Source organism: Struthio camelus, chromosome 1 (genome assembly GCF_040807025.1).
Source record: "Struthio camelus isolate bStrCam1 chromosome 1, bStrCam1.hap1, whole genome shotgun sequence".
NCBI lineage: Eukaryota > Metazoa > Chordata > Aves > Struthioniformes > Struthionidae > Struthio > Struthio camelus.
In genome coordinates, this window is record NC_090942.1 from 119,657,366 (window position 1) to 119,683,522 (window position 26,157).

Sequence of the window (26,157 nt, forward strand, 5' to 3'; positions counted from 1 at the left end):
CATTCCACCCCAGGAAAAAGTAATATTGCACAGAAACTAGTTTCCTGTCTGGTGTGGGAGATACAAGTCTCCCATAGTTTTAACTTAGTGTTAATGTTCTTCTCTTTCCCCTATGCAAAGCTGCTTCCTGTTAGCCTTGGTTGTGGGTCTCTCAGACCCAATGCAAGGGACCTTGAAGGGGGAAAAGATAGCTCAGAATAAAGCGTGGATCGAAAAGCAGCTTTTCTTGTGCACTGGGGTACGTAGGGGGCCTGACCAAGGATCTGTCAAAATCAAGGAGAAAATTTGTCCTTGAGGCATAGAACTGTGCCTAATTCTTTATGATGGTGAAAAAGTCGTCAAGTAATCAAATAGTTGGCTCTGGCTCCTGTCCTCAGCTGCTTGCCCCTGCTCCTCACAGGCATGCTCAGCATTTGTAGGAGACATGCGTGTGTTCAGCACTGTGCTTTCTTAGTCAATGAATTAGGGATGGCTTACTCATACGGATAACGGAGGATTCACAAAATGCTTCAGAAAACAGATTACTGTTCCGTATTGTTAATATGCTGTATTTTGTATCCTGTAGCTGTAGAAAATATTAGCGTTTTATGTTTAAAAAAAAAAAAAACAACTTCTGCAGAGATTATATTGTGCTGCCAGCAAGCAAACTGGCATTTCATGTTTCTGTAACCCATGAATTTATTTGTCCTCAGCAGAATAACTTCTGTAGTTAGCTGTCTAAATAATCTATGCAAGCCTCTTCTTGGCCTTATCTCATTAGATGGAAGAACATACTAATTTAAGACTGTTTCCTTGGTGAATCACCTGAGGCTTTCAAAAACGGTTAAGTTAAGCTCTGATTTTCCCTGTTGTCTTATCTTACAACTAAATGATCTTTCTTTAATGCGCCTAGTCAGGAATGTAGCTTCCAGGCGTTTGTGGTTCTGACGCTACAGTACAATACTCTGTGTTTCACCCAGGTGGCTGTCGGGAGTGTGGTGTTTATAGTCTCATCTTTATATCAAGGGCGTTTCATTAGAATGATATTTTAACAGCAGAAATGCATCCAGCTAGTAATGTATCCAGTGATACTGACTTCTTGGTTTTCGAGGCAAACTATTAAGCCAAGGGTCCTGTAGTTTTATTCTTCAGTTCCTGTACTGATAAAACTTGACATGGATTCAAGAGATTTGTGTCAAAGGTTCCGGGTCTGCTTTTCTTGTCATATTTCCAGATCATACTTCTGTGTGTGTGTGTGTGCGTGTGTTTTTGTTTTTTTAAAGGAATACCCGAACGTTCACTAATTTAACCTTTCCCTTCCTTGAAGGAAAAATATAAGACTGATCAAACTGGGAGCTGCCATGCGCTTGATGTGCGCTTGGCACTTGCTCGGGCTGGGAAGGTGGCCTGGTATGCTTTGAATAAGTTTGTCTCCTTGTTGCCAAAGACTTACCAGCCCACAATACCATGAATTACAGCAGTGCAGTTGGCAGGAGCTGCAAGCGAGTTTGCTGCGACTAGCTCGTCGGCCGTGCGGAGGGCTGTAGTGCACAAGCTGGAGGTGGAGGGAAGTCTCCTTTCCCGTGTGCTGTTATCTGAGTTGTGAGAATTAGCAATTAGGTCAGTAAAGCTCCGAGACTTTCCCCACGTTTATTATTTCTTCTCTTTGTAGGAGTAAAGTAACGCAGGCGGTCCTCCAACTAAAGGCGCGCAGTGAAGATGAGAGTGTAGCATCCTTCTTTGCGTGTCCCTCTAGGAGGGCAGCGGGATTATGCCATTTGCCGTGCACTTTGTTGGACCCCGTACCCATGCAAACAAGAGTCTTTCTCATCTGGTTCATGTAAAATTCAGCGTCGCGCAGGAATCCCGAGCGCTGCTTTTCCTCCCCCCCCGCCCCCCGCCTCCCTCGTCCTGACAAACAAACAAGCGTCTCGAGCTGCTGGGTCTCGGTGCCTGCGTTACAGGGCCTCCTTTGTTGCGGAGCGCCGAGGAAGCGAGGAGCGCCGCGAAGGGTTCAGCGGGGCCTTTTGTTGCGCGGCTGGCGTACGCCGCTAAACCGTTGTCGGGTGCGGGTGACCTGGAAGTCTGCGGCAGCCGGTCTAAATAAGACATCTTAAAAAAAAAAAAAAGAAAAAAAAAAGAACCTATGCATACGCGGCGGATAATGGAGGCGACATACTTTTATTGCAACTGTTTAGTGAATCCGTTAAAACAATAAAAGGAACCAGCTTCTCTAAACAGAGAGTCCCCTCCTTTTGTTCTCATGGGGTGTGCTGCACCAGGAATACGAAAGAAAGCATTTTGATAGGAGCTAGTAAATACTGTCTTACAGACTGTGATACAGAATCCCCTTAGTTTTACTCTGTGCTTTCCCTTTGGGCTCTGTTGGACTTGGACAGCTCTGAGTAGAGGTGCGATTTAGAACATGCATGAAACGCTTTTGCCTTCTTGAATTTTGCAAAGTTACTGGGTTCTAGAAGAAACAAGAGGATCACCTGGCATGTATGTTTTAAAACAGAATAACAAATGTGCCAAGACTGATACAAAAATAAATCATTTTTTCATGCTTTATACATATATGTATATTTTATTATTATTAAAGCATGCAAAACTAATATTTGGCTATAGTTTAAGAAACTTGTCATGGAAGCGTATCGTCTCAAATCACAAGTCCAAAGCCAGAAACAGCCAAAAATGATGTTTATCATATGTCAGTGTCAGCATGAAGGCTTTCTGAGAAAATGAATGCGATAGCTGTCCAGCATTAAGTGCACTAAGTATTTGGGTACGGTTAAACAGATTGTCTCCTCCCCTTTGTTACCAATTTCCTTACCAAAACTTTTGTCAGTCATCCTAGGAGGGGATAAAGAAAGAGGTTAAGTTAGGGGGAAAGTAGCTATTTTTATTGTGCTGGGCAGTTGTCCCAGAAACAATGTATCGGTTGAGACTGACACCCTTTGATTTATTTTGTGGTTGTTTTGTACAAGGTTAAAGCCGTAAATCACTGGTGGGACTGATAACAACCCCCTCTCCTCTGTTTCTCATTAGGTGGCAGTGAAAGTAATTGACAAGAAAAGAGCCAAAAAGGACACCTATGTCACCAAGAATCTGCGACGGGAAGGGCAGATCCAGCAAATGATCCGCCACCCCAACATTGCTCAGTTGCTGGATATACTGGAAACGGAAAACAGCTACTACCTTGTCATGGAGCTGTGCCCTGGTGGCAACTTGATGCACAAGATTTATGAGAAAAAAAGACTTGAAGAGCACGAAGCACGCAAATATATCAGGCAGCTTATTCTGGCAGTAGAGCATCTTCATCGGGCAGGAGTAGTTCACAGGTAATCTTAACCTCTCTGGTAAAATTTATCCAAGCTCTGGTCTGACCCACTGTGTTGCCTCCTCTGTCCTTTCTGTGTTTATAGGGCGCTATCTAAGAAGCAGACTAAATTTTTTAAACTCAGGCTGACTGGAGTTCAAGTCTGGGCTCCCAGGGACTTGGCATGCGATCGATGTTGGGCAAGTTGGGTAGGCCTCACCTCCAAGTTATTTAGGCACTTAGCAGGGGCTAAACAGCTAAATATTTTGGAGAATCTGGGTGTTCATTTCACTGGCTGTTCTTGTGCTGTAGAAGATGGAGAACTGTCATGTGAGCTCATCCCCGGGGCTGCTGTGCAGGCAGCTGGCAGGCTGCCTGAAGGCAGCGCGCAGCCGGCTTGCCCAGCTGTGCCCAGCTGTGCACGGAGCTGCCTGCTGCTGTGCTGCGCCGTTGAGTGTACGTGCCTTGATTGAACGCCATGCACTCTGAAGACTGCTCTTTTGTCTTGAAGTCTCTCTGCTTGTTCACTGTGATCCATTAGGAGCCAGTACTTCAGTGTACAGATAACCTCAGGTGAAGTGAGGTCTCATCTCAGGCTAAATTTCTGGTACCACTGGAGTATATTTGAGCAGCAACCAAGTCTGTTTTGCAGATTCTCTATCAGCAGCTAAACCACTGACTCCTTTGATTATTAACCCCTCAGTCTGGCACATGGGAAAGGCAAAAGTCTATTTATTGCTTTAAAGGATCAATTCATATCCCGTATGTACAGAGAGAGAGGAAGGAAAAAGCAGATCAAAGTTTATGAGATGGGCAGAGAAAAACCTGTCAGCAACAGAAGAACGAGTTTAGCTTTTACCAGTGATATTGAGTCCGTCAGCCGTTCCTCTCACTAAAAATTTTGCTTTCTGCATAATGCCATAGTGGCTAAAGCACTTACAGGGGAACTAACAGGCCTGGCTGTGATTCCCGTCTTTGCCAGAGAGGATTCAAACCCACATTTTGTACAAAAATAGCTCATTCACTAGGTGCACGATAGACTCCACGGGCTGCTGTGGTGGAAAGAAGGCAAGAATCACAGTTCCCGCAACAGCGTACGTGTGAGGAGCCTGAACCGTGCGCGGATGCTGTGTGCCTGGAGCAGTCCTGGCCCTCGCCCCGTCTTTCAGAAGTGTGAGGGGCTTCGCGGGAGCGCGGGGAGGAGGCAGCCTTGGAAATGCTGAAGTGCTCTGCTGCGCCTGGCGGCTGAGCTCCGTCCACCCGGGTACAGCCAAGCACGATCCCCAGCCCTTTGGCATTAAATTAATCCTTACCCCAAAGGAGGCACGCACCACCCACTGTATTTCTCGAATCAGTATGGCACAGAGCTTTTCCGTGGGAGTCTTCCGTCCAAATAATGAGCAGGTCCAATTCTGTTGAAAGTGATAAAATTTGACAGAATCACAGGCAGTATATTTGCAAGTATTTTCTCCAGGGGCTTAGCCATTCAGTAGCTTTAATTTTTCTGCAAACAAGATACACAGAACAGCGCGGAGACACAAGAAGAACGCTAGCGGCACGATCTGAATTTGTTGCATTGGCTCTCTGTGTGCCAGAGGGAGAAAGAATAATAGTTGCCCCAGGAGTTGTCCTCCCTGGGCTTTTGACAGTGGCAACTCTGAAAACAGCCTGCTCCATCAGCAACTGAAGAGGAAAACAAAAATAGTGCAGAAGTCTGATTCATTCTCACCCTGGATGAAATGACAATGTTCTGCTGTTGTTCTTGTTGTTATTTTTAAAACAGTTAAAAAATAACAGCACTTTCATGTATGTGGTGATCCGTGGGTGTTCACATTCACTGCAGGCGAAACAAAACACAGCACATTGTAGGCCGGAAAGCGGTCACCTGTTTGTGTCCCTTTCAGAATGCTTTCATCGTTCGCCTTGAATTGGGCAGAATGTTTAAAGGACATAAAAGTATTCACTGAATATTTTATTACGACAGTAACCAACATTTTTTTTATCTACGTTATTCAGTGAATAATATAGATTACTCGCCCTGTTCTATAACTCAGGATGGAAAAAAAAAAACAAGATTAAATAAGGCGCATGAAATTTGACTGCATTAGTTAATGAATATTACTCGGCCAGCTTCATGACATGATCAAGGCTTGGCATGGCAGAAAAACACTCTGACCTTTGGACAAGAACTGGGAACCAGAACTCAAAGGAAATGTCTTTTAAGAAGCACTGTGATGTGCAACAGTCTAAAACTAAAAAAAAAAAACCCTTCGAAGCGTCAATTTATTTTAGAGGCTGAAAAAAGTTACGCGTGTGTTTGACCTTATGGATGTATTTGAAATCATAAATACTTATCTCCTATGATGAGCGAAGAATGCAAGTTTCTGACTGCAGGAATTACGTCTTCGGTGAGGGCTGTCAAGTTTTCAGAAGCCTGTGGCTGCTGTCTGAAAAAAATGCCACTGCCCTAAATATAATTTCATGTAGTTGTTTGAGCTCCATTCCTTCTACCAGAAGAGTTGGTTGGTTGCTAAAAATATCCATGCCACAAGCTCAGCTGTGAATCAGGTAGGAATATTTATCTTTCTCTCTGACAGAAGAAAACAAACCCAAATGGCAGTATCTGGTGAAGCTTTCTCTTTTCAGAGGGTGTTTACATAGGCCTTCATTGCTGTCAAAAAGCAGGATGAACAGTAAGCCCCTTGGGAGTGCAAGGACAACAGAGAAAATGAAGTGAAAGCCTTGGTGCTTGCAACTGCATCCCACAGGAAATTCTCAACAACCCTTTTAAAGTAATTTTAACAAAATTCAATCCCATCCAGTGCAATTACTGTCAGAGTGTCAAAGAAAAGAATTTAATAATGTATTGGTAGCAAAGATAGCTTTCTGTGTTCCCCCTTTTTCTGCCTTCGTGGCAGTGTATTCATACCTTTCACTGCCATTTTGTAATTAAAAGCAGATCAGGAGTTTGAAAGACACACAAAAAATCTTTTGAGTGGAGGTTTTGAGTGGAACCGGTATGTTTTTGCACAGTCTCCTTCCTCCCCTCTCCCTAGCACGCTGAGAGCAGGAAGGCAGCGTCGTATGATTCAGTTGTTCGGGACGTTACGGGATTCCTGCTTTGGTACCCATTCCTTTGACGTGTTAGCTTTGATAACTTCCATCCTATTAATTTTAAGTGCCAGTAGTCTGGCTGCTGATGCAATATTTATGACAGATCCTGTGCTGCAGAACAAAGTCTCCTTTTGAAGTGCAAAGCTGCCTTGTCTTTCTATTTTATGACAGATTTCAGAATTACCTTTGGGCATCTCTCTCAGAATACTCTGCCGTAAACAAAGTAAATGTTATTTTGGTAAAGACAATGGACTGGATTCCTCCTTTACAGAGATAACCACACTGAATTCAGTGACAGAGGAATCAGCCTCAGTAAATATTACTTTGATAGCACAGCAGTGCCTTTGAAATGCATATTAAGGTAAGGATGAACCCAAATCTGTGCAACCTTCCGGGCTCACCTCCAGCTTCCCTAAAGGGCCTAGAAAGTGAGCTGTGGGTTGGTAGTTCAGGGGTGCTTTTGGTGGTACTTTTGTGATAAAAAATGAAGTGGAGGAGACAACAGTCAACGGCTACTGCTTTTCAGCTGCTTGCTGGGAAAATATTGATTTACAGTAGAGGCACCAGCTCCTCTTCCTTCCTCCTCATACCCTGCACCCTGATATTTTAAAGTTTTTCAACAACGAGTGCAAATGTTTGCCTAGATTTTTTGTTTTTTTTTCCTTTGGCCATGTTCTTCAAGGAGCTGAGCCAGTCAGGAACGAGGTCAGCTTTACCTCCAGGAGGGACACTGACAGTCTCTAGCAACTGCCTTTTCGTCTCCCTCCCCAGGTCAGCCCCATGCGGTGCCGTGAGGGAGTTGCAGCGCTGCTGCGCAGCCCTTCCGCTCGCAGAGCAGCTGCATCCAGCTCCAAGAGCCCGCCAAAAAGTGCAAGGTGCTTGCAAAATTGCGAGGGCCTTCGAGCCTGCAGAGATGTACCCGCGTGCTTTGCGTGTAGTGCTCTGGGTAGTCCTGCTGACTTCGACCAGGGCTTCCCGTGCTTTGTATGTTGTAGCAAATAACTCACATTCTGTCTTGCAGTTTGCAGCCGTTAGAAAAACATAAAAAACTCCACTGACCAAAACAAAGAGGGTGGTGTGTCTGCTTTTGTTTGTTTTTTAATAAAGCATTTATAACATAGTGCATGGAATTTAGTGTTCCCTTTCAACTGGGATGGTGCTACTTTTTCCCTTACAGTGAATTAATGTAAATTTTCAAATGAGGTGGCTACTCAGATGAGCCTCTCTTTGTAAAAAATGTTTTAAGTTTGAGCCAGACAAAACTGACCTAATAAAGCACTTAGGAGCTTCAGGGAAATCAGTCATGTCTCTGCAGGATGAGCCTAAGAGAGGCACAGAGTCGGACTGGACACTTTCTGTCAAAAGAAGCAGTGGTAATTTTGTACATTGCTAAAGTAATTTAAAGCGTTTACTGAATAACCCCTCAGTCCCAGCCAGCAAGATTCTTGTCCAGAAAAGCGGGGCTATATTTGCGCTTTTGCTCTGCTGGCTCCAGGTGCCAGGTACATCAGTGCCCGTCATCAGTCTCCACCTGGTGTGTTGAACGGGATCAGGCTCCCCAGGATAGTCCTACCCCGTTGCCCGCTTAGGAATCCATAATCCTGTGACAGAGGTTCTGCAACTGTAGCTTAGTCTGTTTGGGGAGTTTTTTGTTTTGTTTTTTTGGCCTGGCTTCATAGGACTTCTGTGTTTCTACGACTGGTTAACGTGGTTCACCAGTCTTGTTAAATGGCATCAGGTAAGTAAAAATATGCTGACCTGGTTCAGCGTCACACCAAAAACAGTGCTTTCAGATTAATATGGCTTGAAAAAAGGATGGTACATATGGACAATTAGATCAGTTACCACTTACAGGCAGATCTGCTCAAAATAAACATATGGGTAAACATCTTTAATTAACCAGATCTGATTGCACTTTATAGTGAGTCTATATTTAACTTTTTTTATTTTTTGCCTCTGATGCTTTAAAAATTCCCTTTAATTTGTATCTTTATCTATTTTTTTAACCTTGATTCCTTCTAAATGTCTTTTCTTGTGTTTATTTTTAGCCCTTCTATCACTCATTTATTATTCTAATTGCCTGCGTGTCTCTTCTGCTCAGTTTTCAGCTTTCATCTATCCATTCTTCTTCCTTTATTTTTAAAATCTTGCCTCTTTTTAGCTAACGTTTAATTTAGTGCTAAAATTTGCTCAGAACTTCCAAATCCTCCTTCCCTTTGCTTCGAGCCACTGTACTGAGCGTTTCAGTTTGTTGCTTGAAACTCCATTTGGTTCTGCTGATTTCACTCTAGGGTTTTTTTCTTTTTCCCATGCTGTTCTTTTGGCAATCTTTCCTGTTAAATTCCCAGCCTCAGGATCTTCCTAGGGGCTAATCACACTGTCAGTGACTCTGCAGTGCCTTTGTGGTGGTCGTGGAGCTTCGTGCTAGGAGAAGAGCCTCACGGCAGTGAGATTTCGATTTCCCAAAGTTAACACACTGAGTTATTGTCAGAGGAGTGAATATAATCCAGGCCTTCTGTCTCTCTAACTTGCACTTTATCGATTGAATACTGTTGCTTCTCCATGAAGAGAATTTATGCCAATGTATTTAACTACCAAGGGCACAAAACAGTCTTCTCATTAGAAAGCCTTGTGTTAAGCTAAAGGCACAAGGAAAGGCTGGATGTAGCCATTGAATACCTGAAGCTCGCAAAATAGTGTCCTTTGATAGATTTGTATATTATCTCCCCTATTTCTTTTAAACATATGCAGTGAGGAAAATCTGCAGGAAATGCTAATTAGGGTGTTGAAACATCTGTTCAATTCAGAGGAGGTCCTTGTGGTTGTATCTATGAAGTGAGAGGCATCCTACATAAAATACTCCTCTACTTCTTATGTTTTGAAACACAGCCTGGACATAAAATGAAATGGAGGGGAATGCTTTAAAACAGACTTAAAGTTGGTCATTACTATTTTTCTTTCTAGATCCATTCTTGTGAAAGTACTTTGTTTTGGTTGATTTGCTTGTCTTCTTTTATTATGCATTATATCTTCATCTATAGTAGAGGCATTCTTCAGTGCTCTCTTCTCCTCACAAAGGCAAAATACCGTAGATGTCACTGACTTCCTGTAATTATAGCTGATGGCTTTATTATCCAGAGTTTTCCTAAACATACTGGGAGGAGCATTACTGTGAGTCTGAGCTATTGATATCCTGGCATGCTAGTTGTTAGAAATACTTTGTATCTGGATTTGGGGAAAAATTCAAGTATAGACACAGTAAGACACAACCCACTGCAAGAAATCATGCGCAAGTTGTGTAGCAACCTAACTAACTTTTCATACTGTACTTAAAGCTTAGTCTGAACACTTTGCAATTTTTTTTTGTGTGGGGTGGGGGTAATCTCTGGAATTTTTTTCTAATATCAGACGTAATTTAGGAAAGCACAGCCACATTCTTAAATGACTGAAGTGCACATATAAAGTGAAGTAGATGCTCAAGGACATTTCAGAAGAGGGATCAGTCTTGTAGAAGGCAACTGCTTTTGTTTTATCGTCTCTCTCCCAAAACTGGTCTCAGCCCTGATCTGTGAAGTGGTTTTGTGGAAGCCAGGCCCCAAGAAGCAGCAGAGCAATACAGTGCAAAAAGCCCTAATGTGGTACTCAAAATCTCTGTGGCTTCTCTCAGCTTTGTCACGAGCTTACTGGACGGCACTGGGCAAGTCATTTCAATCTCTGTGCCTTGGTTTTCACCTACAGAGTGTGAAATACTAGTCCCGGCCACCTCTGTAAAGAGGTTTGACATGTCATGCCCAAGGGGAGGCTGACTCTGGTCCCCTTGTAGGAAATAGAAGAGAACAGGCATTTGGCTCCTTGGACCTCTGCAGAAGAGCATTTACTCTTCAGCTGCAGCCAAAGAAAAGACTCTGGTTATGAAAAGTAATGAGAAAATGACCTCCAATTCTAAAAAGCATATATTTGAAATATTTCCTGTGTATAAGACTTCTGTGAACTTTTAACTACATGCAAAATTTGAAGAAGCTGATTAATTATGGGATTTACTCACAGATGATTGTAAATTCATTTTGTGCATGAAAAACTGGTGTGAAGCTGTGCATGAAAGCATTGGTAATTTTGGAGGGGAGAGAGTGCATGGGGAATTCAGCTTTGAATGTGGAACTGTGTGCTGCTTTCATAATACGCGTTATATACGAATCTTGTAAATAAACTGATGATAGTGACAGGAAGTTGTTTCATTATTTCAGAGGCTCACTCAAAATATTTTATTTTTTTCAGAGACTTGAAGATAGAAAATCTGTTGCTAGATGAAGACAACAATATCAAGCTTATTGGTATGAAACCGGTTTGGCAATTCCAGTAATTGAAATTGGTAGTCTTATAAAGAGAATTTTTGAGACTTCGTAATCCTCCATGTGACAACTGCTAATGTTGCTACAGAGAGGAGCTGGGAGAGTATAGATAGCAATCAAGCTGTTCCTGACAGCATCTTGTGGAAAAAATGTTCCAAATAATTCAGCTTTAACTGGGTATGGGCATAATCCTTCATCTTTTAGACAACAGTTCTCCTTTTTACACCAGGAACTTTGTAAAGGATTAAAGAATTGACCCCACAGAAGTAATTTGTTTTATGACTTTGGTAATTCCATATTTACGGAGGACTGGATTCTGCCCCCATATGCATATGCTTCCGCTGAAGTCAGTGGGAGTTGCGCACATTTATAGCAGCTGGCAGAATGTGGTCCTCTGTTTATATTTGTTACATTTCCTTCCAGAATCCAATGAGGAGTTGGTTTAGAGAGTTGTTTAAAAAAAATCAAGATCAACTGTAGAGTCTTGATTACATTCAGGTATCAGTTATATGCAGTGCTCAATTCATTCAAGTTGTGCAGATATTTTAGATTAATCATCTGTGGGTATAGTCTCTCACTGCGTTTGCGTAACTCCCATTAATGTTAATGTGGGCATTGAAAAGAAAATATGCCCCTCATAACAAAAAAAATTGGTTTTGTTTATTCCCGTGCCTACACTTTTGCCAGCAGCAGTCTCTGTGGTTGCAGACTTAAAAACTAGACTGACTTTCTTTCTTCAAAAGGTTTCATCATCTGAAAAGCGTTGAAAAACAGTAACGAAACTCAGGTCAAATGGACAGTCACTGTAACATATAAAGCACATACATCTCCAAAGAAGCAGAAAGAGGATGGTTGATGAAATTCAAAATAATCAAAATCTGCCTAGGGAATTCAGTCTTGAGAAAAATTACCACAACTTTTAGTCATTTCTCTGTAATGAATCAAGTGACTCTGGGAAAATAATAACAAAACAGAATGTTGCATTACCTCAGTTACGGGTCAGGAGGCTTCTGATATGTTGCCGTGAATCATTCATCAGTAATGATGGATACCACCCATTATCTTGATTTAGCAGATAAGGGAGACCAGATGGTTTGTAACAGTGCTATAAGAACATCTGATAGATTTAAAGAACTTGTATAACTTTCCCGGTTTTGGGTGTTTGATTACACAACAGTACGTAAACTTGACATCCAAACCCAGACCTAATCAGATGATGCGTGTACAATTAAAACTTTTGTGCCAAAAAATAATTGCAGAACTCTTCCTACAGTCTTGTTTGCTTCAGTTGCATAGAAAGGTCTCATCGCAGTGGGTGGTGTGGGAAGAAAGGAGAAGGAGACAGTCAGATCTTCCATAGATGAGCTAGCGTTGAAATAAATTGTCCTCAGGTCTGCAGCCTGGTGTTTTAAGCAAAGCAGATTGTAGACAGTATGTATTTCAAAACAAAATCCAACTATCTGACTGCATGTGTTATAGAAGAATAAAGGTTGCTTTATGAATAATAATTTCACTGTAAGTAAAAGAAGTAATACCAAAGTCAACTCAAACACTTACATTTTGTCAGCGATTTAAATCCATTGTTTCAGATCCTCCCATTCCCTAAGGAAATTCTCTGATTTATTTTTCCAGAGAAGCCAATATTTAATGAACCAAACCCAAACAGACAGATTTGTTTCTGTGTTTCGCACCGATCTCCTGTCCCACGTGGCTCTGGCAACGCCAGCGAGCTCTCGCTGATCGTCCCGAAGGGTCGCTGCCTCCGTTCCCCACACGCTCCTGGCTGCATGCAGGTTGAAAGCTGATGGCCAAACCTGGCCTCGGGTGCCTGGGCACCTTCCCTCGGACAGGGCACGAAGGCAAAGCTAGAAGAGGCCTGGCAGTAGCAGAGCCCTGTGCCACTGCCCCTCTTTTGCCTCACCTGCACCACTTTTTCAGGGGGTAGCTAGGTAGTGTTGAGCTGCCCCTGAGAGCTTTCTGCTGGCATCAGCCTTCCCAGGACGAGGGAGGTTTTCCAGCCTCCCTCTCTGGCTGCTGTAGAGACCCAATAATTTACTCCTCTTCCTCCCCTTTCGTCCCCTCGCTCAGCTCATTCGGTATTTAGCAAAATATTTTACGCAGTCTTTCTACAAATGCAGTGGGTCAGTCGGCCATCGTATAGTCCTGCCCAGCAGGGCTCTTGAATAGTGAAGAGCATGCTTTGCCGAATTATGTGCTGCGTTTCATGCTTGAGAAAAGAGGCTTTAAGCTACAAAACCAGCTCACCTTAATTTCTTTGAGGTGGGAGCTTTGTTGCTGTGTCTCGTGCAGCAGCAAATGCACTAGTACGTAGTAAAAAACATTGTTGTAATAGCAGTAAAAAGAAAAAACCCATAAAAGAAAAAGAAAAGGTGAATTGAAGATTAGAAATAGAACATGAAATGACATTGAGAGTCCCTACTTGTTCGTGCATTTCAGTGAGAACTGAATTCATTGAATCCTTTTTTTTTGTCCAGCTGCTTAATGACAGCTCCCTTTTGTTACTCCTTTTAGCTAGATGGTAAGATGGTTTATAATGCCTACTTAGATAGTACTATTAGAAAAATTCCCTTTGCTATGTTAAGTAGACTCATTCTTAGCAGCTTGTTAAGTCTCAGGTCTGAGAATATCTGGACTGGGGAACTGGAAACGTTGGAGACAATTCACTTCTCTTTAGCTACCAGCCTTTGGTGGTAGGTGTCAGGGATTTAGTCAAATGCCGCTCGCAGGTCATGGAGGCTCTTGGCCTTCTCTTCAAGGACCACCGGCACCAAAAGGGTCTGTAAGTCGCTCTGCGACAATCTGGGGAGCTCTGGTGGTGCACACAAAGGTCAAACTGCTCCATGAGTCCTTGCTTTGTGCTAAGGGTTTTGTTACTAAATAGCATTTTACTTATTCTAGCAGTCACAGTTTCATAGAGAGCCTTATATCCCTATCTTAATGTTGATTTCCTGGAGGCATTAAAAAGCGGTAACATAACGTGATCCTTTGATAGTATGAACGCTGGGGGTGGTGGAGTTTCCATGTCATAATATTTACTTTGGAAGAGCAAGCGTGGCCTTTGGTCTGAATTCTGTAGTTAGCTGAGCTTGTTAAAAAAAAAGTCCAAGATAGAGATGGTAATGGCAGTGACGTTATCAATGCTAGCGGTATTACCACTCTTTCCAAGATCAAAAGTGTATCCTTAATAAAAATCACACTGCAACCATGATGTGCTGGCACAGTGTTAACAAAATTCCCCTTTCTTTTGCAATAAAGTCCCTGCCCCCAATATACATGTGTTTGCACGCATTTTTAATTTCAATAGGGACTACTGAAAAAGAAAACAGTATAGCAGCTGAGAGTAAGTGAATAAGCTAAATATAAGTGAATAAACTGTTTACAGTGTAAGCAAATGAGATAGTGAAAGCTTTCTCTAGAGTAACCTTCCATTCCATTAATAATGATAAAGGTGTGCTGGTTTATGCCAACTCAGAATATAGCCATTATGTATTTTGATTGTAAAACAGTATATTAAAATCATGTAATTCGGAAATGATGTGATAAAATAGGGTGAAAACCATGACTAGCACTGCGTACATGTATCCTTTCTAGGAATTTTGAAAGGTATTTTTCTGCTGAGATAACCCGTCTCAGACCATAGCCAATAAATAAATAGATAAAACAGATCCTCAGAAGTATTCATATAAGCCCCAGGGATAACACTTATCCAGCAGAGATGATTAAGAGTGTCCAGAGCAAATTGGTTTCCATCAGAGGCAAGGAAATTGTCCTGATCTTTTTTCCAGCAAAACCCCTTCCAGCCTCTGTGGACTTGGTGCCAAGGACATTGGCTTGTCCTCCTCTTGGAGTGTCAGGCAGTCAAGTGGAAAACACTGTGCAGTCATTTGGACACTCCACCTCACACAGTCCTCTTTCTGATTTTATTTTTTGTAAGCGTTATTCATTTTTAGCCTGGTTTCCTAAGGCAACGTCCCTATGCGAATGCACTGTCTATCTGTCAGTGTGCTCCTAATAACTTGGGAGAGTCCTGTCTAATTTCAACTCCATTTAACATAGGGCTAAATGCTAAAAGACATGCCATTACTGCAAGTTTTATGCAAAGAAGTAGGCAGGTAGGGGAGAGGCCCCCTGATTAATGACTCTGTGGAGGGAGCGGACGTACTGCACAGGCTCAACAGTTGTCTGTTATATCTGGCCTGTGAGATACGATGCTTTAGCCCAACCAGGCAGGTGGGGAGGACACACCAGAGGCTGCTGCGCTGAGGCACGTGGTTGCAAGACACAGATCTATAGGAAAGAGGATTCAGTAGTTGGCTTCTCCTAACTGCCTTGTTTATGGATATGACAAATTTCATTTTACATATACATGCATTCTGGGAGTTTTTAACAAGACTGAATTGAAAAAAAAGAAACTAACGATGTCACTGTTATTAATACCAGTATTGTTGTTGCAGCTGTTATCAATAACGAGTTATTAATAAACGAGAACGTCTTTGGTTGTGATCACTGTAGGTCTTCTGTTCCTGGGTGTATCTGAGTATCACAGATTCTCACTGCAAAACACTACCAAAGTTTCCCATCCGTTTGCGCAGCTAAAACTGCTAATGTGCCTTTTGCTATCTCATGTTTGGGTAGTGGATGTACTTTTCTGTGGCCTCACCAAATTTATCCTGATCCTGTGATGCACCTACGAAATACTGCTGCAGAAACAGTTTTCCCAGTCCTTCAGCTTTGCCCTCTTCTTTGCAAGTTCACCTTGCCTCACCGTGTCCAGCCTAAGTTGTCTTCACTTGCAAGACCCTCCACCTCCTCTCTCACTGGTGAGGCCCAGCTGGAAGGCAGCTCCACAGCTGTCCTCACTGAAGGGCCTTTTGTTGCTTAGTGGTTTAATTTTTCAGATCCTTTCTTAAGCCCGGCTCACTGTGCAGCCATGCGGGCATTTGAGCAGACAGGGGAGGCTGTGGGAACACCCTTTCCGGCGCCGGCCGGTGCTTGGCTTGGCTGAGGGCGCTTGTGAAAAAGCGGCTGCCTTCAGTGCCCGGAGACCGCCTCTTGCCTCTGCTCAGCTCTCGATGCCAGCCTTTGCCAGTCCCCGTTCCTGTTGCCAGCAAAGGCCATCAGATACACCTAGGGGCTGGAAATACAATAATTCAAGAGAGAAGAGGGGAGGGGAAGCCAAATCAACACATTCTCTTTCTTCCCCCAAGTTTTCCTTGTGCTATTTCAGAGCTGCAATGCTGACTCTGCAGCCCTGGGTGTTCATGCATCACCATGTAGCCCCAGAAAGCAGACAGCCCCCCTTTAAATTTGATGGCTCATTTACACGATTTAGTGGAAAATGTTGAAGATGTAGCTTGTAAACTTGGCTGCTTGGTAACATACTGCAATAGTGTAGCATCCATGGCAGCCTGAGGCTTCTTTCTGCCGCAAACACGACATTAGCGTATGAGACAAGTTCGGATCCAGTTGTTCTCATCCAATTCCCAGTGAAATACAGTTGCTTCATTTATGTAACTGGTAATCATGTAATCGTGCACGTTCTAAGATTTTTATTAATTGTGGAACTCTCTAATTACTCAGTACCCCAAAGGAACAAATTGTATAAAGCTTTTGTTTGTGGATAATTTCTTAGGGAGTTCATTGCCTTGCTTTTGGAAAAAAACTTGCTCTTTTTCCTTGTGTTTTAGTGCATTTTTACTATATCTGTCCCTTTCCTAACTGTATTTTGGTGTCTTTCGCAGACTTTGGCTTGAGCAACTGTGCAGGCATCTTGGGTTACTCTGATCCGTTCAGCACCCAGTGCGGGAGCCCAGCGTATGCAGCCCCTGAACTTCTGGCGAGGAAAAAGTATGGGCCGAAAATAGATGTTTGGTCCATGTGAGTTACTTCTCTTGTTCATAATTATTATTATCGTCATCATTGCCCGTTGCTCGAATCAGAAACATTATTCAAGTATTTGGCTACTGCAAGCAAGACATGCTGTTGAATTAGCATGACTCTGTGAACTGTGTGGTGCAGATATTTTGATTTGAAATAGATCTTCCCATGCCTGCATGTGGAACAGTAGAAGATAGTGTGGTGAGATTCCCATCAAGCACAGTGTCGATCACACACTGTGTGTCTGGCTTTGGACGCAGTAGCAGATGCGGCTCTGGCATAAGAGGGCAAACTGCTTGCTTTATTTTCCCAAAAAAAGGTACCTTAAACTCTTGCATGGGCTCTGGGCATTATCCGCAGTCACATCTGACAGGAGAAGTGAAATCTAATCAGGTCATAGCTTTGAAAGCATGGTAATTAAAGGGGAAGAAAAAGTGGCCAGAAAACTTGATCAGACCTTTGTGAGCTTGTTAGTGTTCAGAAAAAGGAGTAGACGAGAGTCCCTTGTGCCAGAGGTGTAGGAAGTTGCAAAACTGTTTTTGAGTCAATGCATTAGTTTTAGGCCGTGCAGCTCCCTCCTGCTAGCCAGGACCCGATGTCTGTAATCTTTGTCTCTCCTGGAGAGAAATTTACTGAACTAACGCATTTAGGAGAGGAAATGGCTGGGGGAAGTGCAGTAAAATCAAGCAAGGGAGACTCAATGTGATCCCAAAGTCTGAAACTCAGTTGAGATTTAGCTTTTGCAGTAGTATTGATAGATTTTCCCTCACGAGTGAACTGGGGATAATAAAATTTATATGCCTGTTGGGAACTGTGATAATTCGTGAGTTAAAATTTTTACAGTGCTTTGAAAATGTAGAGTGCTGTGTAAGTACTACTACTGCTAAGAGGGATTGGCCATAGATTATATATGAGACAAGGAGAAATAGTAAAATGTGTTAAAAAACCTCAGTCAAATTCACCTCTCAGTTTGATCCACTAGTACCTTTTTACACTTAAAGGCTTCAGAACTTTGCATAACGAAGCCTAATTTGCAGTCTGTGCTCTGAGGAGACCCAGAGCTAAATTATATTATAACAGCTTTATTTTTCGCTGCAGCAGTGGGTCATCCATCCACATCAAGGCTAAGGTTACCAGCACTGTGGGATGCAGGCACTCTTACTGGGACTGGAATGCAGACAAACAGCACAGTCATCCTTCTAAGCCATTCATACTTTTCCAGTAATAATATCCTGTTCTTTCTTTTTTATCTAAGGGAAAAAAAAAAAGTGGTTAACTACTACCCTTCCTTGTAGCTGAACAAATGGTTGCTATGACCATGGCTTGTAATAGTGCGCTGCTTTAGTTTCTTTTCTGTTCACATGACTTCATTCAGCAGACAGGGGAGACAAATTCCCAAAAAGAAGGAATTCCACCCAATTGAATTTGAAGCCATTTTAAGGGGAAAAAGAGCAAGAGTACTCAATCCACTTTTCATCGCTAACTTTGCTGGGTATAAATAAGCAATGATTTTTCTGCTCTTTAGCTGTTCATACCAGATCTTTGGGCTGCTCGAGAGGCTGTGAAGGTCAATGGAAATCCTTGGGCGTTGAACCGGCACCTCTGGGAATTCCTGCCCAAATTGTCGAGTGCAACAGGCGGGAGGCTTCAGAGGGCTGCTTCTTCACCTTTTGTAATAGACATCAAACATTAAAGCAGAAATGCAGTCACTAAACGCTAAGCCTAATTTTTCCTCATTCCTGATCATTTTGTTTTCTTTTTCTGTCTGTTCTCTTTTAGTGGGGTAAATATGTATGCAATGTTGACTGGAACGTTACCTTTTACTGTGGAGCCGTTCAGCCTGAGGGCTTTATACCAGAAAATGGTGGACAAAGAAATGAACCCGTTTCCCACCCAGCTCTCTACAGGTAATCGAGGGAGGGTGCTTAGGTCTATTCAGAGCCAATCGGTTACAACTATTGGGTTGAACTCTGGATTGTGAGTCGTGGTACCAACATGGCATACTAATTGTGAGAAACGGTCTTCATTTTAGTCTCCAGAAGATCTGCAAGAGTTGCTCTAGTGTAACTCCTCTTGCTTTGACTTTTGGACATAAGTTGGAGAAGTGCCAAGTTGTAATGGATGTGAGAGAGGAACAAATCTGTGAAATCTCTTTCATAGACTCGTTGGTCAATTTTTTATGTTCGGATGAATTTAGTATAGGGCATGGATGCATGAACACGTTATTTTGCAATAATACATTCCTGGGCATTATCATGACTGGCGTTGGGTGATAGGCTGCCTTGAATTAACTCACATTTATTATGGAATAAGGACATGCACACAGAAAGCTATTACGGGACAGCGACCTGCAAGAAGCCTTATGTGTTCAGAAAATGCAAAGTCATTATTTGTATTAATATTAGTTGTATTAATTCCTGGTTGAAAGCTATGTCACTGGGCAACAGAATCATTTTTAAGCTTATAGCAAGACTATGTCAGCATTTGCAACAAACTCCATTTTGTACTTAGGTTTTATTTTTGTAAACTAAGCTTGATGTTCATGGAGAGCGTCTGTTCTCCTTATCTGGCAGACTGTTAACCAGGGACATTCAATAAAATTAAAATATTCCAAAGGCAAAAAAGAGTAAAAGAGTGTACTTTTTCACTTAGTACACTAACGATGGCAACCGTTGTCATGGGGTATAACAAAAAGCCCGAGGGAGTTGTGTCACCAGATGAATTCTCACACAGGTTATCTGTGGATCAAGTAGAGTGTGCTGTTCCTTGTTGCCTCAGCATCTGCATGAAGTAGAGTTCTTCTGCCAGCAGTTCACCTTGCTGGCATGTTGTGAAGCAGTAGCTTTACAAGTGAGCTGGGATGCTGCAAGTCTTGCCATGTATTTGATAAATTAGTGTTTGGTATTTCCATTCTGGAGACTTCCCTTTAGGATTCAGTTACACAAAATTGTCATTTTAATGTTCTAGCACACGTTCTAAAGCCCCGCTGAGTAAATTGAAAGTAAGATTTTAGTGACTGCTTCATGCTGTACTGGCATAGATGCCAAATCCTGCAGCAATTACAAAGCTGCTGTTGAATTTGTGGACTTTGATGTCATCATAAAAACGTACCAAGTTTGCCAACAAGTTTACCAAATTTGCCTGCCCCAGTGAGACTTTTCCAATAGAGAGCTGTGTCACAAGGGCCATGTACAGTATTTGAACCAATGGACCATTTCCCTGATCATCGCTTTCTTTCAATCACAGTAGTCTTTAAGTAGGAGATTTCATTGACTTTGCTGAGACAACTGATGCATGAAAGGTTGAATCACCCATGAAAGGCCTTTAGAAGATCAGACCTTATGTAGCAAAAAAGATAACCACTACTGCCGACAGGTTTCATTCTACTGTTTCGCTCATCCTACCCTTTTATCATGGAGACTGGATTTTCTCACAGTTGCTTCTCTGTAGAATTCATAGCTAACTGACGTTACGCTCGCCAATGAAAACACTATTTTGTTTCTGCTGTGAGAACTGTAGCAGTTTGAACTTTCAGAGACGGAAAATTAATGGAATAGATTTAAACATGTTAACCTTTACTCACTATGAATAAAGGTATGCATCAGTTCTTGATTTAAGTCAACAGGCTTGCACATTCACTGACTTGGCAAACCGTGATTTAAGATGACATTTGTTCTTGCCGCTGTTAGGCTTTGGGTCAGTAGATAGCAGCTCTGCTCCTCTGCCCTGCAAACTGTTGTGCTAGTTAACTCCTTAGGTATACGGATCTTTTTCTTTAGTCAGGTTTTCTTTTTTTTAAAAATTCACATAGGGTTTTGAGAAGAGATTTTTTGCAGTAGACTGTCTTTGATTGTTCAGTAAGATGTCTTTCAATGTTTAATCTAACAGTTACCAAACGCACAGTTCCATCCTAAAAGTGGCCATTCTTACCACTAAACAAGAGTATATTTTATTTGTATTCATTACAATGTTGGGTCACCATGAGCACCAAAAGCAACTGTGTAGCAACAGGGAAAAACTGGGGCTAGTATTTGATTTTCCTGCTTAGGAAACCATTTTTTATTAAGCTGCTTAAAAAACATAGCTATCTTAATATTGATTTTAGGTGAGCGGAGTTCCGTTGTTAAGGAAGTTGGTATTAACCTTGCACACGTTTCTTGTTTCTCAGTTTATTGCTTCTGTTTGTTTATAGTCTTCCTTTTTGGAACAGAGAAGCAAAGCAGAGACTAGAAGAATACTTCTCAAAAGGTGTTTTTGTAGCTCCTCAATTTCTTCTTTTTGTAGGCTTTTTGCCTGCTTGATGTACTTTTTTTAACGTTACAGAATCCAATGTACTTTGTAGCTGATAGTCTGAAGATAAAATTAACTCACATTTTGTCTTCCAGTCATTACATCTCGTGATTCCCTTCCTAAAGCCTGCAAGCACTATCATCTGCAGCATGCGTGAGCATGTATTCCGTGCTTTTGAAGCAGAAAAAAGGGGTTACCTTTTATGCGAGTTAAGAAATTGGTCATTCGATCTGCAGGAGTACATGGTTCATCTGATGACCTATATCCCATCTGTGAAGTACAGAATAATTGCTAATAGTCAGTGAAGTCTGTCTTGAGAAGTTAGCGCACCTCAGCTAGAAGTAACCGTTGCCGAGAGCGGAGAGGCAGTATGGTCCAGCTGAGGTATGCCTAAATTCTTAGGAAATGCAAGCGATCATCGACCCACTGTCATAGTTTGGAGGAAGGATTTTGTTAGTTTACTGCTGGCTGCGTGAAGTGAAATGGCCTTAGGCCATTTTACCTGGCCAGTGTTACGAGCAGCAGCTGTATACCTGCATCCGGCCAGGTGCGCACTTGCAGTGCGCTGTTCTCTAAACAAGACACTAAGTTCTTTTTTTTAGGTCATGACAAGGAAAATGAAAGCGGAAGACGACTTGTGATCCGTACTCAGAACTCACTCTCTGCTTCTGTTCCTTACTGTGCTTGATATGCTAAAGCAAATTTAAAAAGAAATTGTGTTTCTCATGATCCTGGTCTTTTCATTGTCAAAAGAGCAAACTTTGCCCCCAAATTATGCCATGGAAACAAAATTCCAATGAGTGCAGGTCACTGGCTAATCAAATTAGTGCTGTCCTTGAGTTCATCGCAAATGAGGCCCTCACATGCACTTATATAACCGAGCGTTGGAGGGATAATTCACAGGATCCTTTGTTCGTCAAGCTGCTTGGTTCAGCATGAAAAATGACTTCAGATATAGCGGGTCCAAAAATCGATTTGTTAGCTTCAGTGTTTGCTTCCTAGGGGATTCATTTTGCTCTCCTACAGCTGCACGGCTAACCGAAAAAGCGCCTCTCTTCCTTGTACTGTCTAAGAGTTGAGATCAGCAAAGGTGCCGTTCCTAATCTCAGCTGCACTGCCAGGGTCCTGCCAGCTAACCAGCCTCCCTGGAGAGCCCTTGTCTCTGGAATTAATTTCTCCCAGTCTGAATCTCGTGATCTTTGTACTGCTTCAGAAGCTTCGTTTAATTAGTCTATCTTTTGCCAAGGGAAAAAAAGTAAGATTTTTAAGGAGAATTTTGCTCATTTGGGATCTAAGGAGGGGGTTGGCTTGGGGTTTGGGTTATTCTGCGCTGAGAAGTGTGCTCAGAAGCTCTGGGATGTGTGCAGTTTGTAACAGAGAGGCAGGGAAATACTGGAAGGATGGGGACTAAAATGAACGAACAATGGATTAGTTGTTTCCGACGTGGTAAATTCTGCTCCCAAGAAATGTGACGTGAGGGCTTTCAGGATACTCATAGACCAGTCATAACATCAACTTGCAGGAGATTTATGGGCCTGAATATAGTCTCTTCCTGCTGTTCCTGCAATATTACTGTCATATGAAAATCCAAAAATGTTGGGAAAGATTTAAACTGAAGTATCTCACATAAATCTGATTTGTGAAGATAGGAGGAATCCAGCTCATGCCTAGCTGACCTGGTAAATACATAATCATAACTCTCTCTTTCTCTCTCCCAGTTATAAACTTCTTGACAGTAGGCCTGCGCTGAAAGGGATAGTCTCTCAGGGCCCTTTCCGGCTGATATTTGATTTTTGCAGGATGTTGAACACAGAGGTTACACAAGCTGTTAGGAGTCAGCACCTATCGAGTCTAATCCTGATTTATTTGACAGTCCCTCGCTTCCTTGTGCACCGATGCGCTCTGGAGCGGCAGTACAGACTTCCTGCCCCTTCCCTCAGGTGGGAAGTGATTCATGCGGGCTTTCCGAGCCAAAAATGCTCGAGGAGACAACCCACATACATACACACAAAGCAGGGGAGTAGTATTGTAGATGGGAACCTTTTAAAGGCAAAGGCGCTGCGTCTCAGTTAACATTTATGCCCTTATCAAGGGAGCACATCATGGCCTTATGGGTAGGCGTGTTGTTCCCCTTGCGTCGGGTACGGGGACGAGGATTCGCGAGGGTTTTCACTGGTTTTCTGGAGAAGTGTTGCGGCTGCTCTGCTTCAGAATAAAGAGCAGGGTGGTGTGTTGTGCAAGGGAGAGCACAGGTCTGTAAAGCAGAGTGGGAGGACTGGCTCCTAATTTCATAGTTTCATCGCATTAAGGCACTAGCACGTCTAGTTTGATATCCTTTATATCACAAGCATCTAAGGGGCTTGTCTGCACTTAACTGAAATTAGCTGATGTGACTGTGTTGGCAAGGCTCTACCACAGCACAGCCAAAAGACATAGTTTAACCTGCCAAAAAAATCGCTGTCTTTTGCAGGTAGAGCTTAAAAGGCTTCCCGATTATACGGAATCAGGTAAACCAGCAATAGCTTTTCGGCTCACTGTGTCCGTCCTGAGGCTCTGTCAGTGAGAGGAGCAATTTATTTCATATGCCTAATCAGCAAAGAAATTCTGGCAGAACTTTTATAGACAGGCCAAGCCTCCATTTAATCTAAAATACATCTTCATTAAGTCCAAACACTTCAGTTAGGGAGTTTACTTGGGATAACTCAGGAAACTGTACTGTGCTACAGGCAAAGCAGAGCAGTGGCCGTGCGCTGCCAATGCCCAAAGTTTCTGCATTGGTTTCCTATACTTGTCTCCTTAACCAGTAGATGAGACATGCTCAGAAGAGTCTAGGAGGTGAACTGCAACTTTACTGCAGAACGAGATGGAAAAAAAAGCCTCCAAGATCTTGATCAAACTGACTTAGAGAAAATTGTGCTGCAGCCACCACTACTGTCTTTTGCTTGCTGTTGACTTCACACAGGATTCATTTGGCATCTCACTTGACTGTATCATTCTGATTTTGTTTTTCCCAGAATTTGTGCAGAGAATTCTAGAGGACGTAGTTACTTCTTTACTCTCTTGTAGTCAGTAAACTGAACCCAGCCTTGATAATTTGGCTAATAAAGACCGGAACTAGTTAAAACAGAGTTTATTTTCAGCTAAGATATTGACTTCTTGTGAGTAGTTAAGTACATCACTTGACTTCTTTCTTCCTGACCATGTAAGAAGCACATGACGTACTAACATCAGAAAAGTACTTCTGAGATTTTTTGCAATAAAACCCTGAGGGATGGTCGAATGTCATTGAAAGTTGAAGGTTCAGTATCTGAAAACAGAACAGAGCCCATTAATTTTACTGCACTCTTTCAGTGTGGCTAAAGCCTCCTGCAGCTAGTTGCAGTTTGGATGGAAGGCAGAAGAGAATTTGTCCTTATAATGTTAATGGGAGCAGCAAACCCAATTCTCCATGTCTTTCCTCCCAGCTCTGCACCCCTGCTGTCCTCTCTACTCACCTCCGGTCTACCTCCTTCTACTTTAAACACAGTATGAAGGACTCACGTATGACCTCACCGTCTTGTCCTCAGAAAAACAGAAAGGCTATCCTGCTCAGAAACTTCAAACAATCTCTGAAACAAAAGATGCTTTTTCTCCTCTTGTTTATGACTCTATAAATCATTGTGTATGTTACTTACTAATCTCTTATCAGACTTTTCTTTTTCTCAAGGACAGTAGACCATAAGGAAAAAGTTGCTTATTAGTATATTCTTGGTCAGGCTACCTAGCTGACCATAGAAACTGAGTAGTAACTCAACTACTGTGTTAAGTTGTAAAGTATATGACATAGCTGTTGATATCTTCTTAATGTCTTCACAGCGGCCATAAACTTTCTACGATCTCTACTAGAGCCAGATCCTGCAAAGAGACCAAACATCCAGCAGGCACTTGCAAATCGCTGGCTTAATGAGAATTACCCCGGGAGAGCACCACCTAACGTCACGTATCCAAACAGGTACTGTGAGAGTGAACGAGGAAAGCCTGGCAGTGTCTAAACACATTGAAACGTTAAGGCCTCTAGTGTTCCCGTTTCACTGCTTATGTGACAAGGTCTCACTGCATTCTCCGGGATTGCTTTTGTGAGGCAATCCTAGAAGTTGCTAGGATTGTCTATTGAATGCATATTTCTTGAAACGGTCAAAAACACCTCCTTATAAATTAGAAGCTGGCATATGATGCATTTGCAGGGCGGCCTGGGATGCAGATCATGTGATTAATTGGCTCCAGACCTTATAATGGACATGTGTGCCAAATAGGTCATCAGTTTTGATCTTCTCCTTTGTTGCTGATAGAGCCACGCTACTTTTCCCATGGAGGCAATGCCTATTTGTGATAAACATCTGAGGTTCTGTGGATTAGGGGTAAATATTATGCAAACAGTGATCAGGAAGGTCAGGGCTAGATGATCTTGGTTTGTTTATTGTTGAGCTTGAGTACCTGTGCAATGCTGAGGTGACTAAATGCAAACAGGTAACAAATCTAAATGGCCAGTCAAACATCCATCTAGGGAAAAAGAAAAAGAAAGATATTTGTGGTCCACTTTGGGTAGAATTAATCTTGCTTGTATTTAAACATTTGCAGCATGAAGTCTACACAGGAGCCAGTCAACCTGGGCTCTCTGGGTTCATTGTCAGGGTTACTAGCTTGCAGGACAGGATCCAATGTAAGGCAAAAGACAGTGACTTAAAGCTCAATTTTGTCAAAGCAAAATTTCTCTCCTAACTCACTGAGAGGTGAGTCCTTAAGAGGAGATCCTAACTTTGCCCCTGCAGTTTACTCAAGTGCCAGAGATCTGATCGAGCATAGGCCTAGGGGTGTGACGACCAAACCTTAGCTGAATATCTGAACCACTGTCCTCCACTCAGAAATGATTTGGTAGTCACCAGCTAGGTCTTCTTTTTCCGTTGGCTCCCAGAAGCAGCCAGTTGCATAGGCACGCTCAGATTGTGCTTACAGACATCCTCCAGCATTCAGTTGAAGTCAAAATTGTGCTAGTAGCCACAGTTTTTTACTCACTGGCCAACCACTAGCCAAATGGACAAGGTATATTTCAGAGCTGTAGGTCCAAACTCTGTTGGGCTGGAAGGATCTACAGCACTGTCCCCTGACTGCTCAAGTGGCTGCTCTATAAAGGCTGCTCTGTAATAGGTCTCCAGCTCTCAAAATATGGTT

The 26,157-nt window shown here is 42.5% G+C and overlaps 1 protein-coding gene across 2 annotated transcripts in view; it reads left to right on the forward strand.

The window, feature by feature from the left end:
• HUNK (hormonally up-regulated Neu-associated kinase) overlaps positions 1–26,157 on the forward strand; it is a 58,613-nt gene that overhangs the window by 17,516 nt on the left and 14,940 nt on the right. For both annotated transcript variants that reach the window (XM_068912243.1, XM_068912254.1), the window contains exons 2-6: positions 3,028–3,320; positions 10,688–10,743; positions 16,524–16,659; positions 18,439–18,566; positions 24,805–24,940. In XM_068912243.1, the coding sequence (XP_068768344.1) occupies positions 3,028–3,320; positions 10,688–10,743; positions 16,524–16,659; positions 18,439–18,566; positions 24,805–24,940 (749 nt within the window). The remainder of the gene's footprint in view (positions 1–3,027; positions 3,321–10,687; positions 10,744–16,523; positions 16,660–18,438; positions 18,567–24,804; positions 24,941–26,157) is intronic.